The 15869-nt window shown below is 44.5% G+C and overlaps 1 protein-coding gene and 1 pseudogene across 11 annotated transcripts in view; one reads left to right on the top strand and one right to left on the bottom strand.

The window, feature by feature from the left end:
• Wnk (Wnk kinase) overlaps positions 1–15869 on the top strand; it is a 540152-nt gene that overhangs the window by 272922 nt on the left and 251361 nt on the right. For all 11 annotated transcript variants that reach the window (XM_065456126.1, XM_065456128.1, XM_065456129.1 and 8 more), the window contains one exon: positions 11465–11565. In XM_065456126.1, coding sequence (XP_065312198.1) covers positions 11465–11565 — 101 coding nt within the window. The remainder of the gene's footprint in view (positions 1–11464; positions 11566–15869) is intronic.
• On the bottom strand, positions 871–5026 carry LOC135921797 (uncharacterized; annotated as a pseudogene).

Here is a 15869-nt window from a genome sequence, read left to right as displayed (position 1 = left end):
GTTTGAAGATTTCATTTTCTTCTTGATTGATGTTCAACAGCATTGATTATATGGCTTTTGATGGCCAAAAGGTTAGATGCCCAGGCTGGGGTTGTACATATTTATCAACCACCTACTGCAAAATGTCAGGTGTTAGTAACACAGTGTTATGCCTGTTGTCTTGCCTGCTGTATATATTTGTGCTCCACTACATATTGCTCTGTTGTGGCTAAAAGTTGCAGAACCAATACTTTAAACAAGCAAATGTGTGAAGGTGCTTTCTATTCTATGTAATCAAGTATGCTATTCTAGTGACTTAAGTGCATGTAGCACTTTTTAAATGCTTTATTGATTTGATACAGATATAGGTCAATGCTAAAAATATTGCATACAATTCAGACAAGGGTCTCGTAATCATGCATGGTACTGGCACGCTACAGGTATAAATGTAGGTGCACTATGGTCCTCATCCCTTTAGTTGCATGTAGTACCAGGCCACAGGTGACCAGAGGTTTTTTCACCTTTTGCTGTGAATGTCCATCACATTCAGCACTCTCTCTTGACACTGCACAAATTTCATGGGGAAGAACATTCATGGTTCGATGGCCTTCGAATGGTTTAATGACACTAAAGTTGAGGTTAGATAGCAGTATGGCCTAATGCACTGATAAGCATTACAGTTTCTTGGTTCCGCAACAAAGTGGTCCTCAGTGCAAAATCCTAAAATGGCTGTGACATCTCTCAAAACCTGTTCTATGATATTCTGCCAAATTCCTAGAGGTTCTATGCAGAGGCTTTCAAAGCTCTATGTTGTAACTTATACTAAATTGTAAAATTGCCTTAATCACTTTGCATGCAAAGTCAAGGAGTTAGATCAGAAATATTGGTAAGTCAAGGTCTGCACAATAAAGCCATGCAAATAGTTTTTGTTACAGAACCACTGGCTAATGTCCTGAATAATCACCCTTAATTAATGAAGTAACCACGTACTCCCAAGAAGATCAACCAAGCAAAGAACGTTCATTACAGGTATCGCATGCAATATATAGCACACAGTAAGAAAGAGGGGAAGGGACAAATAGAGATTAAGGGAAGAAAGTGATTACAGCAGGTGCGCCCAGCTTCATAGGCACGTGCGGTGCCATGACGATACAACAGTCTCCTCTTCTCTTAGGGAGAGAACCTGTCAGGGGGACCTCTCGAACGGGTATACCTTCGTAGTTCCAGGGTTGTGGTCTCATCCATCGTATTCGCACTAGCAGTCTTGTCGACGGCTCTGTCGCCTCTGGCTGAGAGACGCGGCTGCACTTGCTCCGAGTCCTGCACCACCACACGCTGTTGCACTTGGCCCATGTGTCGTCGCATTAGTTCACCCTCCAGTCCCTCAGCAGTCGCCATACGAGACCCCTCTGTTGTTTGGACACGTGCTTGAGTCCATGGGTCTCCGAGGCAACCGTAGTTTCGCACCCAAATTGGTTTATCCTTCTGCAAGAAATCATCGGCAAAAGGGTAACTGTAATGCTGTATTTCTGACGGCAACAAGTTATCTAATCGGGAGCGTAGCTCACTCCCTATCAGCAGCATAGCCGGCGTTTTTCCACCCGACAGCGGCATTCGCCGGTAGTTGTGCAAGATCCTGGCCAGCCGCGTTTTCATTGATCCTTGCCTCTTTTTCTGCAGGCTTTGTTTTATGGTACGCACCGCTCGTTCTGCCAACCCATTCGATTGAGGGTGATATGGTGCAGTGCGCATGTGCTTTATTCCATTCACCAAAGTGAAAGTGTGGAATTCCCGGTTTGCAAACTGCAGCCCATTATCTGTGACGATTGTGCTCAGCAACTCAAAAGTGCCAAAGAGGGTGTGCAGGGCATCTACGGTCGTCCCAGTTGTGGAAGTTCGCAAAGGCACAGCTTCCCTCCACTTACTGTGGCAATCGACCACAATTAATAGCATGTAGCCATCCACCGGACCCGCAAAATCAATGTGCAGACGAGACCACAGCTGCCTGGTTTCCAGCCACGGGACTGGTACCTGGCGTGGAGGCATCGGTGCAGCTTGAACACATTAGTGGCACATCTTATCGAGCTGCTCAATCTGTTTATCAATGCCGGGATACCAAAGCAGCGAGCGAGCTAGTCTCTTCATCGTGGTGATTCCTTTATGTGTCTCATGAATCAGCTGCAACACTGCGTTCCTGGCTGCTTTAGGCACGACGACTCGGTGGCCCCAGAACACCAGGCCTTCTCTCACAGTTAGCTTGTCCCTCCGGACTAGGTACGGCTTCAGAGTGACTTGCTTCGCATCTAAATGCCGAGGCCATCCTTCCTGCACCCACTTCCGCACCACAAGTAACTCCTCCCGTATAGCGGGCCAGTTGTTTGGCTGACAGCACTCTACTGTCCAAACAGGCGGTGAGAAGTATGTACTCACAGTCATCAGCGCCGTCCTCGTCTCCGGACACTTCCTTGGAAGGCACTGCTCGTGGCAGACGGCTGAGTGCATCAGCCGGAACATTCGCCTTGCCATCCTTGAACTTGACGATGTAGGAGTAGGTGCTCAACTGGAGGGCCCACCGCTGTATGCGGGCAGCCACCATAGCTGGAACCGGCTTATCTGGATTGAAAATACTGACTAATGGCTTGTGATCAGTCAGAAGTGTGAATTTCCTACCCAACAAATATACCCGGAATTCCGCCACTCCAAACACTAATGCCAGGGCTTTTTTTTTCAAGCTGCGAATACTTCCGCTCTGCGTCTGTGAGTGTGCGGGAGCGGAAGCCAGTAGGTATCCTCATCCCCTCAGCTGTGTCGTGAGAAAGGATGGCTCCAATGCCGACTGATGAAGTGTCATGTTCTAGTACCAATGGTTTGTCTGGGTCGTAATGGGCAAGAATTTCTGCTTTACTTATAAGTGCTTTGACCTCTTGGAATGCCTGCTGCTGAGCAATGCCCCACTTCCACTCCGTCCTGGCGCGCAATAGTTCGTACAGAGGTGCAAGGATCCTGGCTGCCTGTGGTAGAAACTTTTGGTAATAGGTGGCCAGACCCAAAAATGACCTTGACTCGGGCACTCCCGTGGGTGTGCCGACGTCCAGAATAGCCTCAAGATTTTCCCTTTTGGCATGCACGCCCTTATCGTTGATTTTGTAACCCAAAAAATCAACCTCATTCTCACGAAATCTTTACTTCTCCCGATTCAGCCGCACCCCGAACTCGCGGAACCTTCCCAGAACTCGGCGTAAGGTGGCGGCATCATTCCGCTTTTGTGCAATGATTACGTCGTCAAAATATACCTGTACTCTGGGCAGTCCTTGCAAAATTGTTTTCATGCGTTGCTGAAATAGCGCTGGCGCAGAGGCTACTCCGAATGGAAGGTGTGTGAAGCAAAAAAGGCCCTTCTGTGTATTCACCGCCGTGAGCAGTTGCGATTCTTCGTCTTAACACAATTTGATTGTAGGCGTCCCGGAGATTGATAGTTGTAGAAAGTTCACTGCCGTTTGTCGCCATGATGTCCTCTATGCACAGGAGAGGATACTGGATGGTATGGCAGGCTTGGTTGACAGTAGTTTTGAAATCGCTGCATAAACGAATGTTTCCGTTACGCTTTACCACCGCCACCACGAGTGCCGCCCACTCCGAATGTGCGACCGCTGCAAGAATTCCATTTTCAATTAAGCGATAAATTTCGGCCTCCACTTTTGAGTGCAACGCGTACGGCACCGGCCGCACCTTACAGAACCGAAGAACAGCATCATCCCGCAATGGTAAACAGGCGGGCGGTCCCTTTATGAGCCCTAACTCGGGTCAGAACACGTCGAAAAATTCTTCTAACAAGACTTGAACGCCATTGTCAACTTCACGAATGGCTGCACTCTCACCTTCCTGCATTGCGCTGAGCACCAGCTCCCCAAGAAGGTCCAGCGCTGTCATGACGTCCCGGCCACACAGGTTCGGCCCAGAACAACTCAGCACCGCTAATGTGGCTTTCGTAGTCTTCGAACCCAAGGACACGTCGAGCTGTAACTGGCCACGCACCGGCAGTGGTCCAAGGAAGCATGACAACTTGAGCGGCGATTCTTGCAGTTTCGGCCAGGCATCTTGATGCTGTATGTAGGTGGGCTAAGTGATGATAGAAACCGGGGACCTTGTGTCCAGCTGCATCTTGATCGCTATTCCATTCCAAAGTAGAGTGGACATTATTGCTTTTACAGTGTGAATGTTCCCAACGAAATTATCTGCCGTTTCAACGAGGAACAGAGCTTCTAATCCCGGATCGTTGCAGTTTCCTGCTGACGGATGCACGGCATTAATTTGCTGGTGTGGCCACGTGAATGGTTCCCTCGTTTTGCTGTCTGCTTGTCCAGGACACATCTTGCGAACAAGACCGTGCTGCTAGCACCAGTAGCACTTCGCCGAACGGAACCGGCAGGTTCTGGGGTCGTGCCCTGTTTTTCCACACCTGAAGCATCGTGGCCGACTTTCACGTCGTGCATACATGTTTCTTAATATGTGTACGCCTTCGTCTTCAGGCGCAGTCTTCAACGTCTTCACGTTTTCTTCCGCCATTTCCACTGCTAAGGCAATTTCCTCTGCTTCGCTTCTTGTTAAGGATGCCTTCGAAAGCGGTTGATGACGTACCAAGTTGTCTGGCAAGCCACAACCTATACGGTCCCAGAGCATCCTGTCAGGTGAAGTGCCGAAGTTGCAGGTATCCGCCAATTGCCGAATGGCTACAAGAAAATCTCTGACTGGCTGTCCTGGCATCTGGTTGCGTGAGAAAAATTTGTAGGATTGCGCTGTTTTATTCGGGCGGGGCGAAAAATGCTTCTGCAGTATGTCGAGTGCTTCATTGTACGACAGCTCGTTCACCTTTGTTGGCGCGCAGCGTCCACTAACGACGGCCACCGTTTGAGTGCTCAGCCCTGCTACGAGCAATGCTCGCTTGTTCTTTTCTTCCGTGATGCCGTTGCCTTCAAAGAAAGCTTCTAGCTGCACTAGATATGTCCGTAGCTTCCTCGAACTGCGATGGGCTTGCGTATCCGGCCATGGCCACCAAGGTGTTGCTGGTGGGCGGCAGGCTCGTCCCACCCTCATCGCCACTGAAGTAACCACGTACTCCCAAGAAGGTCAACCGAGCAAAGAACGTTTATTACGGGTATCGCGTGCAATATATAGCACACAGCAAGAAAGAGGGGAAGGGACAAATAGAGAGTAAGGGAAGAAAGTGATTACAGCAGGTGCGCCCAGCTTCATAGGCACGTGTGGTGCCATGACGATACAACAATTAAGACTGCTATGAAAATTTTGTCGATAGTTGTGTTATTAGCATACTACTTATGCAGTAATTTCTTATAGCTGCAAGAGCAATGTTGATTGAAGGACAGGTGCCATCATTTGAGCAAGTGAACAATTGGCAAAGTGCCAGTGCAGCCTTGGATGTTATGGATCCGGCAAAGCATCTGGGACTTTCTTTCTTCTGCCAGAGCAAGCCATGGTGAAATGGCTATGTAGGAAGTTTTCACGTCTTCTGCATTGACATGGCGTGGCCTGGTGTAAACGTCACAATGCTAATGTGCTAACCACCTAAATGGGACCTTGCTGTAGATTATGGTGCATGCATGTCTCAAAATGCCATTTGGGAGAACTCCTCACCACAGCCCTATAGTGGGCATTTTAATTGTGCTGGTCCTCGTGCAATGGGCAAAGGCATGAAAGCACCTTAGCCAGCCTGCAGTATACTAATGCATGCAAACCACCTGTGCCTTGGCTGCTATGCTAAACTTGTCATGGAGTGATTAATCTTTGAAATTAACACTGTGGTATGGAGGTGACGGTGTTCTGCTGCTGAGCTCGCGTGTCCAGCCACAGCGTTCTCATAGCCTTGATGTTGATTTGATTCCCATCAATCGCTAAGCTTACTAACAAGCCAGGAGCAGTGTTTGGCATGTTGCCTTCTTTGCTGCAGTATGGCTGAAACATAAATCCTTCAACGTAAGTATACTTTAGGAACCCCCTGCATATCCAGTGCATTGTGCTACTCTGGGCCAACAGCAACAGGCTGTTCACCATGGAACATTGCTTTAACAGAAAGTTTGTGGTGCAAAGTGAGTGACAGGAAACACAAGAAAGACAGGATAGGACTTGTGTGTTTCCTGTCACTTACTTTAGGCCACAAATCTTTCGTTAAAGCTATGCACCAACTTGCCCAACATTATATTCTGCTTGAACATTGCTTGCTTGTGACTACTGCGCTGCAGTGATAAGGCCTTTGTTTACTGGGCTTTCAAAGCTATCACTGTACTATCACGAAGTGACAGGAAGCATGTACTGCTGCCCTTTGAAACACACTGTTAGACGTGCACCAGATAGAAGGGCACATGCAAACAACTCAGTCATGAACCAGCACTTCTCAAAAAGGAACTTTGTCCCCTCCAAATTCAAAAATCCTATCCTAACACACTACAAGCCAGTCAAAATAGCTGTTATTATGGAAAAATTAGCAACAGTGGCTGCAGAGCATGCCACAAGTTGGAGAGCTTGCTCTGATTCATGAAGGCAGCTAGAATTGAGTGGGCTGGGACAAGCTGCTTATTCTAGAAAGTCGTCTTACACTAAGAGTTCCTCCAGAGCCTGCCTGTCTACTTGGAAATCCTGCACATGGCTGTGCATAAGTGGCCACTGAGGCAAGGCGCAACTACAGAAGAGAAGCTCTCTGTGATAGCTGCTTGATTGTACAGTCAAACCCGCTTATAAGGATGCCAGTTATAACAATATTGTTACGGGGATGTTGGGAATGTAGACAGACTGTGTTTACGATATATATACAACCAGAGTCAATGTGGTAAAGATAGCTGACCAGCAGCAACACGTAGCAGCCAGTGTCTCACGATCTTCTTCTTTCTTTCTCTTCTTTTATCCTTCCATAACTATATTATCGGTTATAACAATGAGAAGCTGCTATGCCACCAACTTTCATATGTTTTCTGTGGTGAAATAGCCCACTTACTGCAATGCCTCCTTGCCACATTATTGGTTGTAACGATGAAGTCTGGCTACTGGGCGTCTGTACCAAGTGGTAATGGAATATGAAATGCTTGAAAAGAAAAACAAAGAAAGAAATTCAAGTCTCTGCACCCTCACCCGCTGCTCCAATGGCCGCCGCGTGCTCATACAGTAGAACATGTTTTCCAGCCTTCACTGCATCACCAGCCTCTCGCACCTCTCCCAGCGCCCCTCCATGCCACGCCACCCTCCGAAACGCGAATTGTCGACGCCACCTGCACTGACAGCGCTGCTCCCAGATTGCTTGCTTGCCCCTCATTCCGTGCAGTTCTGCCAACGGATTAAGCTGCTCCTCATGCACATCTTTGTTGGTTGCATAGTTCCTGGCCACATAGTTACTCCGTTTCGTTTGACTCGCCGTCGAAACGAAAGATGGCCTATGCATGTGCTGATCATCGGCAATGCACGACATTGCCAGTGAAAAGAAAGCACACTGTTATAGATTTGGAAATGGAGTACAGTCGTGAAGAACTACAAAGACAGTAAAATAGTGTGTGACTTGGTGAAGAAATACGGACCATCGCAACTGACATCTGCTCAGCAGAGAAGTTCAAAAAATGAAACTGCTCGGTATACAACAGGCACAAACACGTTCGACAAGGTGTCTTTTAGGAAGTGGAAGAGGCCCTCTACGAGTGGTTTTTCAGTGTTCCTGCCATGAACTTGCCTATCAACGAACCAATTCTGGCCACGAAGGCAAAGCAGTTTCCCCTACTCACCAACAATGTGGACTTCCAGCAAGGTGGCGGCTGGATACAGCGCTTCAAAGAAAGGCACGGTATTGTTTACAAGCCGTCGCCGGCGAGGGAGCTTCGCTTGAGGTGGAGGTGAAGCAGAAGTGGGTGGAGGAAATGCTACCCGCATCCTCGACAACTACATTGACACTCACATAGATAATGGCAACAAAACAGGTCTGTTGTTCCAAATGTTGCCTTCCAAAACGCATGGACTCACAAGAGGCATTTCTAACGGCGGCAAAAACCGCGAGCTGCACCTCACTTTGTTTTTGTGTGCCAACATAGATAAGAACGAGAAGTGCCTCACATTTGTCATTGAGAAATAAAAAAATCCCTGCTGCTTCCACAGTGCTGCCAGGACCCTGGTATATGCCGCCTTCACAACTCGAAGGCGTGGATGATGCGAGAACTTTTTCGGGAGTGGCTCTTGGCTTTCAACCAACTTATCAAGCGATCTAAGAGGAAGGCTCATCCTAAATAATTGTACTGCCCACGAGTCCATACCTAAGCTTTTAAGTGTGGAAGTGTTTTCCTACTGCCGAACACAATGGCAGGCTTGTAGCCCATGGACGCTGGTGTGATCGCCGATTTCAAGGTCACATATCGTCGCTGCATTCTGAACAAGTTAGTCTTGTTGACGGACGTGGCCACACAGACAAGAAGGGAGCAACCAGACTTGCAGATCAATCTATTGATGGCCATGTAGTTTATCTTTGGCGCATGGTTCGAAGTAAGTGCTTCTACAGTGAGAAACTGCTTCAGGAAAGCGTGCTTTGTCTGAGACAGCAGTGACTTATACAAAGCCTTCAGAGCTCCACTAATAAAGTGATACCTTAACTTATGTACACAGTCGACGACGGTGCTTCAAGTCTCTTAAGCCTTTCTACATGCGGACGATGGATTAGAAACATCAGAACTTGCAACTGATTAGGTGATCTTCGCGAATGCACTTGCATTGGATATTGACAGTGATAGCAACAGCTGCAGCAATGGCACAATAGGGCAGGTTGCATCACTATTGTACTCACAGGAGGCCCTGCAGATGATTCAGTCCCTCAGGGGCTTCGTTATTGCTAGGGACCTTCTGCAGCACTACATAGAGCACCTGGATGCTTTGCAGAAGGTTGTCAGCAAGTTTTGCGTAAAACAAGCAAAGCTGACGAACATGCGGTTTTCTCATGCAATCCAGTGAGAAGTATGTGGCGAGATGCTTGTGGTGATTTTGCCCTGGCATTTATGCTGGATTTCTCAAGCTGACCGGCTGCTGTGGCAACCTTCTCGCATTTTTAAGGCCCCTTTTGTAGCCACCAAAGTGATGCCTCAGTGGAACTTGCATGTCACTTGCCACCCATGACCCTTCCTTGAAGTTGCTATAGCAATCCATTCTGGAATGGCAATAGCCGTGGCTTTTTACATGTGATCAGAGTGCGTGGGAAGCTCAGTTGAACAGCGAAATGAGTCAACACAATCAGCAGGCGGATGAACGAAGATGGTGGGGAGGAGCACTGCCATCCCCCTATTTTTCTTTTTCATGCAGCCTGGTTACAACAATGATTGGTGATAACAATGGATTTTTGGGGCACTTGAATATTGTTATAAGTAGGTTCGATATTTATGGAATAATTGAGTTACTACAAAAATTTCTTGAAAAATGACACCTGCTACTTAGGCTCAGTGAGCAGGTTTATTTCCTAGCACCCACATTCCAACGAGAGTAGACGCCTGCTAAACACTGCAGGCTGCCACAATTACTAGTGTACATCTGCTGTTGCATTGGGATGTTCATTCCTGTTAATCAACGTGATCACCTTCAAGGAAGCAACTACTGCATCCATGTTGACTACCAGCATGAGTTGCAGCCCACACAGATAGTGTGGCAGTGTGGTAGCGCTGTATTTATTTGAATCGAAGCGCTCCATCTTCGTGGCTTTCAATGTGATGAAGATTCGAAGCAAGCAAAAACAAGACAGATGAGCACGAGTGCACCATCAGTACTTGCCCTTGTGTTGAGGTACCTGCTCCTCACGATATCAAATAGGAAGAGGGGATGGGGGGCAATTTTCGTTGTTGCTGTGATGTTCTGTGTAAAATCAAAGTGTGGTATGAATCAGTAGCCCATGTGCCGTGTGCTGCAGGTGCGAGGAGGGAAAGTGCGAAGGTGAGTTGAGTAGTGGCTTGATGTGTGCCCTATATTGGAGGTCACGTGACCAAGCACACGCTAAAGGAAGATGAGCATGCGGCTTATCAAGCTCGGCCATGGTGGTGCATGGCATTCGTTCGCATGGCTAAACGCATAAGCAGCCTGCGTGCTGTATCTTGGAGGTTATCTGCTGCAGGTGCAAAGTCTAAGGGCGAGTCAAGATGACTGGTTTCTTCCCATGCTCCTAGTGTTGCAGGTTGCATAATCTAAGTTTTGGGGATGTGGGGCGAAGTGAACGGCAGCACGAAGCCTTCGCTTCCCAGTGCCGCTGTTCATCTCACCAGTGGTGTGACAGTGAGTGCTCACTGTCATCCAATGGGATCTGATCATTTACTGTGTGCGCGACACCAGCTCAAGTTCATATACTTTACAAATTTGGGCTCCTTTTATTATTTTATGAATGTTGCATCAAGTTTTACGGAAAATTATTATTTCCGCAAAATTTTCTCCTTTTGTTGCTCTCCACACCTTCCATTGAAACATAGTGAAAAGGCACTGGAGAAGTACATGCTTCAGACCAATTCCTGAAACAGGTGAAATCAGCAGCAGTATTGCTGAAAAAGTAACTGTGATCTTAAAAACATTATGTTGCTTGTCAGTCTTCATAGTTTCAACTTTGGTGCTGCTTGTGTGATGCATCTAAAGGTAAGTCATCGTTAATAAAGGGTGTTTGCATCCCACAAAAGGCGTGTGCACAAAGCAAGGTAAAAAAAGAAATGTGTACTATTCTCCACCTCCCCCCTCTGAATCATGTTCATAAGATTTTTGGGAAATTTGAAGTTCACAGATTGGTAGGGATGCAAACTAACCATTCCAACTGTCAAGGCCCATCTTGGGTACAACCCTGATAGGAACACAGATGATTTCCCACATTATCGTTTCCCTGCCTTAGCCACTGTTTCGAAGAAGCACAAGTGTGACTTGATTGGTCCCCATCACATTTTATGAGTGCATTTGACATTCACTACTGCTGCAAGCATTGCAGTAACATTAATGCTGTGCCCAAAGTACTCGATGCACTATTTTTACTACAGGACTAATTACTGTTGGAGCTTGTGACCAGCATGACCTTTTCTAGTGCACAGCATACTATTTTGTTCCCTTGCTAATATGAAATTAGGCCTTTGAAACTCGCAGAAATGATTTCTGGCAATGTTGAAGTAGATGCAGCCAGTTGTATGGCTCTGATGAGTAATGTGAAAGGTGTTCTTGCTTATGTATGTGTATGTACCAATTTTCAATGCATGATTGGTGTCAAAAAATCTTGATTTTGTTGATAGACTGTATTTAGCCAGCTGGAAAAATTGTAAAATCGTAAAATTTGTTTGTAAAAATTTGTTTGTAAAAATTTGTAACTCGTTTTGTTGGGCCTCTTTGTGGTGGAAGACCTTTGTAGTGCCAGTGCAGAACCAGACTGGTAGCATGAGCCAAAGTTAAATTCATATTTCTCTGTATTAACGCACATGCATTGTTGGTTGACCTGCAGGATGAACTCCTGCCTTTGGCCCATGACACGGAAACCGTGCAGCCCTTCTGTCAACCCACACTCATTTCTTCTCAGCTCTATGATGACCTGCGTGGTGACAGGTAGGGGCACTTTGACAGTGCACTATGTAGGATTAGCTCCTTTTGCGTTTGCTTCTTAAAAATGGGAATAGGTGAACATGGCTAGTCGGTGCACTGAGATCTTGCATTTCCTTTCAGGCTTGGTCCCGTATTACATTCAGAGAAAAATTGATGTGCAAAGGTTGTCCAGAGCTTATGAACTTGGGGCAGAAGTGCCAATTAAGGGCACACCTGGCTCATAAGTAAGGGAAGACTTTGGGAATATTGAAGAACTATATTTAGTCGGGGGGTGCAAATATTAAAATTTTCTCATTTGAATCGAATACAAATACTTAGCATCAAAACCGGATCGAATATTGTGCATTTATTTATTTATTTATTTATTTATTTATTTATTTATTTATTTATTTATTTATTTATTGATACTGCAATCCCCACCGGGATTTTAGCAGGGTGGGTTACAATACATGAGAGAAAATACAACATAATGGCAAACGAAACATATGTACATGCCTAGGTCACAGTCAAGAAAGAATAAAAGAAAAATTAAGCGAAACATTTATCAAATGTGCAAATGAAATAGACGAACACTCAACGCATAAATCATATAGACAGTCACTATAATATTACCAATTTTGTTTCAGCCATCAAGAAGGGATGCGAAAGCTGACAAAGAGTCTGCTTGAACGATACAGCTGCTGAGATTATTCCAGTCTCTGACTGTTCGTGGAAAAAATGAATACTTGAAAGAGTCATTATGAGAACGAAAAGGTGTTATTGTTAGTTCATGTCTTTGGCGTGTCGAATAACCGGAAGAAAATGTAATCCATTCGCTAACGTCGACTTTATAGTGCCCCTTAACTAATTGATATAAAAATTTTAGTCGCGATGAGTGGTTTCTATCGGATAAAGGGATTAGGTTAGCGCGAGCTTGTAGTTCAGTGATTGAGCTACGTCGAAAGTTGTTATAAATGAACTGTACGGCTTTTTTTTGGACATTCTCTAGTTTCATAATATTACCTTTTGTATAGGGGTCCCATATTATAGCAGCATAGTCTAAGACTGGGAGGACAATGGATGTGTATGCTAATCTTCTTACAGCAGGGGTAGCCAAAGTTAATGTTCTTCTTAAAAAGAATAACTATCTATAAGCATTCGCTGTAACGTAGTGAATATGTTTGTTCCACCTAAGATTGTTTGAAATCCATATCCCAAGATATTTGTATTCAGACACTTCAGACAAAAGCACATCGTTAAAATTATACGGAAACGATAAGGGCCTCTTCTTACGAGTGATCTGCATGAAAACAGTCTTGTCGAAGTTTATACACATCTGCCACCGCTTACACCAAGAAGCAACACGCTGAAAATCATTGTTTAACAATGACTGATCAGATTGATCATTAACCTCCGTATATAGAACACAATCGTCCGCGTATAATTTTATTTTGACCGAGATGCCTTCTACCATGTCGTTTACATACATAAGAAAAAGGAGTGGCCCTAGGACCGAGCCCTGCGGGACACCCGATTTTACTGGTAACTAGTTAGATTGATGTCCTTTGAACGCAACAAACTGATGGCGATTGTTCAAATACGCTGATATCCAATTAACAAGTTGAGAGTTTTTAAGCAGACTATTTAATTTAAATAACAATTTACTGTGTGATACTTTGTCGAAAGCTTTGGAGAAGTCCATAAAAATTGCATCAATTTGTTTTACGTTATTTACAGATACGGCAAAATCATGGATAGTAGCAACTAGCTTCGTACAAGTCGAGTACCCTTTCCGAAATCCATGCTGGCATTTTGTTAAGGTGTTATGTGTATCTAAAAAATCCACGATATGTTTATGTATTATGTGCTCTAATAATTTGCAAGTGTTAGAGGTTAAAGATACGGGACGGTAATTCTTTATAGACTGTTTGGCACCTTGTTTATGAAGTGGTGTTACTCGGGCTGTTCTCCACTCATTCGGGAGTTGACCTTCTTCCAAGGAACGTAAAAACACAATGTACAAATATTTCGAAACCCATTCGGCATACCTTTTTAGGAAAGTGTTGGGTATATCGTCTGGGCCTGAACTTTTCTTTTCATCAAGTTTTAAAATCATGTGGAATATACCCTGTTTGCTTATTGATACATCAGAAATAGGGGGCAAACAATTCTCAAACATAGGTAAGACACCATCATCACTAGTAAAAACTGAGTGGAAATGCTCATTAAATAAGTTAGCAATCTTTTCTTCATCATTCAAGTGAATGCCATCAACTTCAAAAACATCGCATTGGCAATGTTTCGGTGACACCTCCCGCCAAAATCTATCTGGAGACGCTGTGATGAATTTAGGCAATGATTCTTCATAGTAACGTTGTTTCTCAGTAGATAATTGGATCCGAAGTTTAGATGAAAGAGAGAGACATTTCTGCAGTTGATCTGGTGAAGCACTGCTTGATTTTTTCATTTTATCTTTTAACCTCTTGAGCTGCCTTTTCAATCTCAGCGTCTCCCAAGAAATCCAGGGATTCTTTTTTCTTTTCTTAACAATAGTTGGTACATATTTTTCAATGCATTTATTAACAATACTCCTAAAGCGTTCCCATAGTTCCTGCACATCTACAATATTCTCTGAAAATGAATCTAAGTAAAACGAAAGCGTATCTATAATCGAAACATCATCAGCTCGGGAGAAATTGCGGAATCGGACAGCGCTAAAGCTGTCTTTCCAATTCATATTATTTATGGTTAGTAACACAGCCTCGTGATCCGATATACCGGGAAATACATCGCACTTAGTGTGACTACTTATGGTCCCACTTACAAAAAAGAGGTCCAGGATTGTTTCAGAATTACCCTGTATTCTAGTACAGGTATCCACTAACTGTAATAAATTAAAAGAAAAGACAATGTCCAGCATGGCCTCCCCTAAGTTGTCGTTATCACTTTTGACCGACATCGTTTCCCAATCAATGCTTGGCAAGTTAAAATCTCCCGAGAGAATAATGCGGTCAGCGGGTTTCACATGCTCGCTCATGTATAGCTTCAAAGAATCCAAAACTTCAACACCAGAATTAGGAGGTCGGTACAGAGCAGCTATGACATATCGAATATTTTCATGGTAGGCCTTGCAAAATATGCATTCAACATCTGATAAATCAGGCATCTTTAAGAGCTTAATGTTATCCTTGAAAAGGATGGCTACACCTCCGCCCCGGCTACCTCTGTCTTTTCTGAATGCGCTATACCCAAGTGGAATGAACTCGCTATCATATATTTCTTCATTTAACCATGTCTCCATCAATACAACGATATCTGGGTTATACGACAAAAGAATTCCCTCTAACTCTGTACGCTTGTTTATAATGCTCCTACAATTTACGTTAAGTATTCCTAAAGAGCCACGCCTGCGCTTAGTCTGTCAATTTTGAGAACTTGATTTCTTCAGCTTATAACGGCATTTTTTTTCAGCATCCCAACCAAACAAAATCCCGTTGATGCTCAACTTATCGTAATGCAGCTTTACTTTCATGTTTTTCTGCCTTTCTTTCCTAGAACTCTCCCATAAAAGCCTCCGTGTGTCACATACTCGCTTAGAAAAGTCTTCAGATAGTGACAGTTCACTGCCCTTTAGTTTATGCGATGTTCTAAGCAGGGCATTCTTCTCTCGGTAGTCAAGAAATTTTAGAATCACTGGACGGGTTTTATTTTCGTCTTTTCTTCTGAGTCTGTGACACCTTTCTATGCCTGTTACGTTAATGCCTAGTTTTTTACTAAAGACTTCATCTTTCACATTTCGTTCTAAGTCTTCTGAAGTTTCAACTCTAGGTTCATGTAAGCCATAAATTATTAAGTTATTTCTCCTACTTCTGTTTTCTAGATCATCAACATGTTCCCTAATGTTAACGAGTTCTTCCTCGAGGTTCGTTATTGTTGTTTTGATGCTTTCTACGTTAGAGTTCAGTGCACTTAAACCACCCAATCGTCGCTCGATGTCATCAGTTCTTTCTGTTAATTTTGATAGGTTCCTTTGCATTTCATTCTGTGTTGCTTGCATATCATGTATAGTAGAAAGAATTTTACTTTGCCCATTTAACAGTTCTAGCAAGAGATCTTTTTCTGTTGGACCTGGATTTTCTTCCAAGTCTCCGCAGACCAGAATATCTCTAATTAATGAGCTAATTATACTAGACAAAAAATAATTAACACGCAGTGGGCAGGGCAGCAGCAGCAAAAACCGGTTATCCGATCGATAACCACGAGTTGGCATATATCTACTAACCTGTAGCATGAAGCAAAAGGGATTGTTCAGCATGTTGCCGGGATTG

This window comes from Dermacentor albipictus, chromosome 6 (assembly GCF_038994185.2).
Source record: "Dermacentor albipictus isolate Rhodes 1998 colony chromosome 6, USDA_Dalb.pri_finalv2, whole genome shotgun sequence".
In the NCBI taxonomy this organism is placed as follows: domain Eukaryota; kingdom Metazoa; phylum Arthropoda; class Arachnida; order Ixodida; family Ixodidae; genus Dermacentor; species Dermacentor albipictus.
The sequence above is the reverse complement of the archived record's forward strand: the minus strand, read 5'-3'. Positions and strand labels throughout refer to the sequence as shown.